The sequence below is a fragment of the Dryobates pubescens genome, chromosome 34 (assembly GCF_014839835.1).
Source record: "Dryobates pubescens isolate bDryPub1 chromosome 34, bDryPub1.pri, whole genome shotgun sequence".
NCBI lineage: Eukaryota > Metazoa > Chordata > Aves > Piciformes > Picidae > Dryobates > Dryobates pubescens.
In genome coordinates, this window is record NC_071645.1 from 4,769,354 (window position 1) to 4,775,933 (window position 6,580).

Consider the following 6,580-nt stretch of genomic DNA (forward strand, 5'->3'; position numbering starts at 1 on the left):
GACTAAAAAGACCCAGCTGAGGGGGGATCTCATCAATGCTGATCAATACTCAAAGGGTGGGTGTCAGGAGGATGCGACCAGGCTTTTTTCAGTGGTGTCCAGTGACAGGGCAAGGGGTAATGGGCACAGACCTGAACATAAGTTCCACCTAAACATGAGGAGGAACTTCTGCAATTGAAGGATGATGCAGCCCTGGAACAGACTATCCAGAAAGGTGGTGGAGTCTCCATCTCTGGAGACATTCCACACCTACCTGGGCATGTTCCTGTGTGACCTGCCCTAGATGAGCCTGACTTGGCAGGGGGGTTGGACTCAATCTCTTCAGATCCCTCCAACCTCTACCATTCTGTGACTCTGTGATCTCCAAGATCATCAGTGACGTTCCTAGGGTGTATTGAGGTATTCTGTGGTTTTCATCTGTTGTTGTATGTGGTACTTTTGGGTGGGGTTGGTGTATGTGTTTTTATCCTAACAGCATTCACAAGGCAGAGATAAATGTCTGGGATTGGACAAACCTGAAGCTTAAATGAAGTTAGCCACTTGAGAGACGGGAAAGGAAACTGGCATTCCTCAAATGTTTGAGGAATCTTCATGCTGTTGGGTAGCATTTAACATCTAACCTCAGTTCTCTGCCACAGGCTCACTATGTAACCTTTGGCAAGTAACCTCTCCATGATCTCTGCTTGCTAACCATAGAGTGCAGCAAGCTGGAGGAGAGGGAGGAGATCTTCGTGGGCTTGTGCTCAATATGCTGTAGAACCTGCCCCTGGTGTTTCCCCTTAAGCCTGTAAGAGAACAATCCTTGCTACACCAAGATCACTTACACCTCCTTTTCACTCCTAGGTTGGGGGTCAGCCTCTGAGCCCCTCCTCACAACCACCTCAGCAGGAACTCAGCCCCTCCCAGATGCAGACAGCCACAACAACCCCAAGCCAAGGCCTCCAGCAGCAGCAGGGCTCTTCAGTCCAGCACACCTATCTTCCCAGCACGTGGAACTCATTTCGGAGCTACTGTAAGTGCCAGCAGGAGCTCTCACTGGGAGGCTGCTTAGTGTGGGGCACTGTTCTGTGCTCCATTTCTCCAGCTACCAATTGGAATGATATTTCCAGAGCTCATTAAACTTTGTCATTCATATTCATTGAGATCTAAGAAGAAAAAGAGTTTCAGAGAAATGAAGATGGTTGCACTCTTCTGTCTTAATGATCTGATACATGATTTGGGCAGGTAGACTGGGCTCCTTTTGTCCTTCCAACTGCTCTTTCAGGCTTGAAATCTTACTGACATAAGACATTATCTTTCAAAGTGGTCTTTGAGTTTGAGGGTCTTAATTCTCCCACTTCTGCTCTTTAGCCTCTGAGATCCAGATGATGACCATTCCCCAAGGCCAGTACGTGATCACAGAGACTGCCGTAGGTACACCGGTCACCACTGTCAACACTGGGCAAGTGAAAGCAGTTACTCAGGTAAGGAAAGCATGGCCTATTTTTTCTTCATCCAGAATAAGATACCAGGCTTAAAGCACTGAATTTGAAGGCTACAGGAATCATAGAATTGCTTAAGTTGGAAGGGATCTCAGAGATTGTCTACTCAAACCTCCCTGCCATGGGCAGGGATTTCTCTCGTCTCAGCTGCTCGAGGCCTCATCCAGCCTAGCCTTGAACACCTCCAGGGAGGGGACATCCACAGCCTCCCTGGGCAGCCTATTCCAGAGTCCCAGCACCCTTGTACTGAAGAACTTTTTCCTGACATCCAGTCTAAACCCACTCTCCCTCAGCTTCAAACCATCCCCTCTTATCCGATCACCCAAATCTCACAGGGCACAGAGACTTAGCATTTATTAGTCTTAGAAATATTTATAACTAAGCTGAATCCATTGAGCCAAATCTCAGAAGTTTCTGGAGGTGTTTTGATAGTTTTGTTACCTCTATAGGATGACAAACTAAGAATTTCTGCCACCTTAACCAATCCAGCACAAGAGGCCGTCCTGTGTTGATATCAGGCACTGGAATTGCCACTCCTGCTAGAACACATGGGAAAGGGAAAACAGAATAGTTGCATTAAAAGGTCACTGATTCAATTTGTTGTGATGGGTTCATTGTGTCGTGAATTTAACCTTTTGTAAGCTAACCAAATGCAGAGTAGCCCCCTGTGCTTCAAAAGAAAGGACAAGGGGTTTGTTGCTCTGCAATGGATTTCAGTGAAACACAATCCCTTAATTTCATCACTTTGTACCAAAACGTCCTCCAGCACAGCCCCAGGAAAGTTGCAGACCATTAGAAAAGAACATTAGAACAGAGAAGGCAGAGAAGATGCAAGGATTATTACTCACTTTTTATATCCCCATGCAGACTCACTACGTGATCTCTGAAGGTCAGCCTGATCTGGATGTCAAACAAAACTCTTCCCTCTCCAGTGAGGTGCCGGTCGGCGTTTCCCAGCCGCCAGCCCACACGGATCCCCTGGAATCCCAAACCAGCAGCCAGCAGCAAACCACCCAGTACATCATCACCACCAGCACCAATGGGAGTGGTGGCAGTGAAGTGCACATCACCAAACCAAGGACTTTCCCAGCAGAGCATGAATGAAGAAGCCTCGTGGGTGTCACTTGTACTTGTCACCTCCCTGCAAGCCCAGCGAGCTGGGTGTCCTGGGGCTCAGTCTGTTTTCAATCATATGCTCACTTTTCAACTCAAATCATGGAGCTCTTGTTAATGCTTTAAAGAAGGTTTAAGTCCCCAGCAATCATGAAGAAGTACCCTCAGAGTCCTTCTGGGATGCTATTTTGTGCAGCTTTTAACAAAAAGGACAAGAGGAGAAGTGAAACCTCTGCTTGCTCTGGACTTTTCTTGTGGCATGTCTGCTGACCCTTAGTTTTCCTTTTTGGAAGTGTCTCCAGTAAACCACCTTTCATTTCAATTGTATGGGAAGAAGCTTGCCTACCTGAAGGCTAACTGGCGAATTATGTTGTATGTTTAAACAAAAAGATACCATGTTCAGTGCCAGAGTATGGCAGAACTGCTTGCTGTGTCTCTGTGTCAGCAGCCAAGGTAAAAGGGAACAGACCAGCTCACCGTGGGCAGACTGGAGAAGAGCAGCAGAGCAGAGCGGTGGCCCTGCCTGGGGCTGGGTGTGCAGTGAAGCTGTGAAGATGTGCAGAAGCAGTCCCTTAAGTTATTCTCTTTCCAGCCCTCCAGAACTGTTTACATGCTGCCTGCCCTGCCCTGTCTCACTGAGCCATTCCAGAAGGAAGGACAAGTGCAGGCGTAAACCCTGAGTGATATCACAGCAGCACATCAGGGTAGTGTGGAGCCACTCTTCCCTCTTTCCTCCTCCAGTAATTGCAGGGAAAGTTGCCTTTTTGCCTGTAAACAACAAAAGGGCTCAGCTTAGCCTGCTTAGCAGCTTCTGCTGGAGCCTAAAGACAGTTATGCCAGAAGATGAGGGTACAGGAGCACACCTCTGAAGAAGCAGCATTGTCATCTCTGTTGCCACATCAGTGGATGTTTTTCCCCTTGAAGACTGGACAGAGAGTTGGTCACGTTGGGTTTCCACCCAGCCTTGTTACCAATGCACTGTAGTTCCTTTGGGCAGCTCCAGGAAGTTACAAGCCCTGGACTCAGGAAACACACAAGACACGTGCTAGTGGACCACTATTGATGGGACACAGAAAGCCATCTAGGAGGGTTACCTGCTTTTGGTAGACCTGGTCTGTGTACAGAACTCATGCTTAGGGACCAGGAGAAAGGGAAGGAGTAAGTTTTATCTTTGAAGGCAGTGAATTATTTCTTCTTTTACATAATTCTCCTTCACAGGGGTCATGTTGGTTGGTTATTTAATGCATTCTGGTATCTGCAAGAACTCCACTGCCCCCCTGATGGGATACACTGTGTATGTCTACACCTCCATTCAAACTCATCCCAGAATGTCTGTGTGAAATAGGATGCATTTATTTATAAAACAAAAGCAAAGAAGGATGTTTTGTCTTAACAGCCCTTGGGACTGAAGAACTTTTTCTCTTGTGCTGCACAGAGTGTGGATTTGGGACTCTTGAGCATAACTACTCCCACAGACTGAGGTGAGGATCACCCATCTGGATGTTTACAGCTTGTGGTGTCATTATTAATTCCATTATTACAGGGTTAAAACCTCTTAGGTGTGAGAGAGCTCCACACTCAGACTGGGCAAGAGGAATTCTGGTGACCTGGGGGCAAAGCCTTGTGGCAGGTATTGCTTTGGTAATTAACATATCTGTTAATATGGCATGGAAATCGTGGCTGTGCTTGAGGAGGTAAACTGGATTGCAAACTCAGGCAAGCTCAGAACTGTTTTGAGGTAGCTTTGAAGTGACTTGCCAAAAAGTGAATTACTCTGTGCCTGGGTTTTTGCTCCTCTTGCTGCACCACCATGAGATTGGTAAAGTTAACGAGGACCAAAGCTCCCCTTTGGTTAAGTGCAGTGCTGAGTGTCTTGAAATTCAGTGGATTTGGGAGCCCATCAACTTCAGCAGCATGGCCAAGGGAGTGCAGTTCCCATTGGAGTTGTGTTCCTGACGGCTTCTGAATTAGGACTTTGGGCCTTGAGATGCTGTTGGTGTGGGAGAAGAGAAGGGAGAATTGGTTTAGGCTTTCTTCAGGCTGCTAGATGAATTCATGAGGAGTCAAAAATGTTGAGGAGTAGGAAGATAGGAGACTTGGAAATGAGATAGTCCAGGTGGATACTGCCCTCCAGGAGCAATTTTGAAGTCTTTAAAGCTCTGTAGTCTTTATAGATGAGCACCAAACTTGGTCCCTTAATGATATCACCCAAGTGGGGCTTGAAAAAACACTTGGCTCTGTTAAGCTTTGGAGAAGATCAGAGAGTGAGAACAATTGTAGCAGTTATTTAAAGCTGCAAACTACAAGGTGTTCCAGCAGATGATTTTGTAACAGCCTCTCTGAAGTCAAATCTTCCTTATCAGATTTTCTCTTCAGTCCCACAGCAGCAGCAGTGTACTGGGTACCCACACTACGTGTTTCACGGGGGCCCCAGTTAAATAAAGTCCTCGTTGCAAAGGAAGCATCCCTGGAAATGGAAGTGTCATGAATTTTGCATCCTGAGCAAGAACCTGATTGCACAGCTGGCAGGGGCCTGCTTTTAGAAAGACCCAGCTGAGAAAGACCACAGTTTGCATGGATTCTGTTCTTTCCAATTTCTGCAGTGCAGAAGGTATAGGATTAATTATTGTTCTTTTTAAACCAGAGCAACCCAAAGATCTCCCTCTTAGGTTATGTCCCACAGGAGCTTTACTCCCAGAGTCCTCTTGGCCGCCTGCAGGGGTGATGTTTTGCTCAAAGACAGGCATTGCTGCAGGCTCTGTGGAGGCCTGACACTGCTCCTTGTAGGTGTTTGGGGTCTGAGTCTGTATTTTGCTGGGGAGAAAAACCCAAACAAGCTAAACCACCACCACCACACCCAAGCATCCTGAATTTGCACCTCTCGGGCTGGTCTGCTCTGCCCCTTATTTAACTGTGTATGTTTGTTGTACATTCAGTGACTGTTTTCTTGTGTTCATAGTCTTGTGCAACCTGACAGGTGTAAAAGGAAAAAAAAAACAAACAAAAACAACCACCACCCTGAAATTAATAAATCTTTTTCTGCCTTTTTTTTTTTTTCCCAATGGAAAAGCAAACTGTCTGTCTGTTCCCTCGGGGCCCTGGGGGTGGTGGTGAGGGAAGCAGCACTGCTTTTGTTCAGTGTCTTTATCAGTGATCTGCAGGGAGGTGGGTTGAGTGCTCTCAATGATGGCACCGGGTTGGGCAGGAGCCTTGATCTGCTGGAGAGTAGGAAGGATGGGCAGAGGGCTTGGGAGAGACTGAATCCAGGGGCTGAGGGCAGTTGTGTGAGGTTCAACGAGTGGGTCATGCACTTGGGTTACAGCAACCCCCTGAATGCTCCAGGCTTGGGGCAGAGTGCCTGGGAACTGCTGGTGGAAAAGGAGCTGGGTCTGTTGACCAACAGCAGGGTGAAGATGAGCCAGGGAGTATCCAGGCAGGCTCAAAGACCACCAGCATCTTGCCTTGGATCAGCAATGGTGTGACCATTGATTGGTCTTGATTGGACTTGATGATCCCTGGGGTCTCTTCCAACCTTAGTTATACTGTGATACTGTGACCAGCAGGGTGAAGGAAGTGATTGTCCCCCTGCCCTGGGCAGTGGTAACACCTCGAGTACTGGGTTGGTTTGGGACTGGCACTCAAACAAGGACAAGGAGGTGCTGGAGTGGTTCCAGAAAGGATAGAAAGCTGGTGAAGGGTCTGTAGCACAGGACTGGTGTGAAGCAGCTCAACAGTGTGGAGAAAAGGAGGCTGAGGGGAGACCTCACTGCTCTCTACACCTACCTGAAAGGAGAGGGGAGGGAAGTGGGGCTTGGTCTCTTCTCCCTAGTACCCAGGCGATAGAAGGGGCGGAAATGGCCTGAAATTGTGCCAGGGCAGGTTTAGATTGGAGATCAGGAACAGTTTCTTTGCTGCAAGAGTGGTCAGGCTGCCCAGGGAGGTGGAGCCACCTGGAGAAACGCACGGCCAGGGCACGTGGGGACGCG

General features: G+C 47.9%; 1 protein-coding gene across 1 annotated transcript in view; it reads left to right on the forward strand.

The window, feature by feature from the left end:
• The window catches only part of PRDM10 (PR/SET domain 10), a 42,186-nt gene extending 38,809 nt beyond the window's left edge, over positions 1-3,377 (forward strand). Inside the window, exons 21-23 of the mRNA XM_054175973.1 lie at positions 844-1,012; positions 1,351-1,463; positions 2,349-3,377. Of these exons, the coding sequence (XP_054031948.1) occupies positions 844-1,012; positions 1,351-1,463; positions 2,349-2,585 (519 nt within the window). The 3' untranslated portion in view covers positions 2,586-3,377. The remainder of the gene's footprint in view (positions 1-843; positions 1,013-1,350; positions 1,464-2,348) is intronic.
• The last annotated feature ends 3,203 nt before the right edge of the window (positions 3,378-6,580 follow it).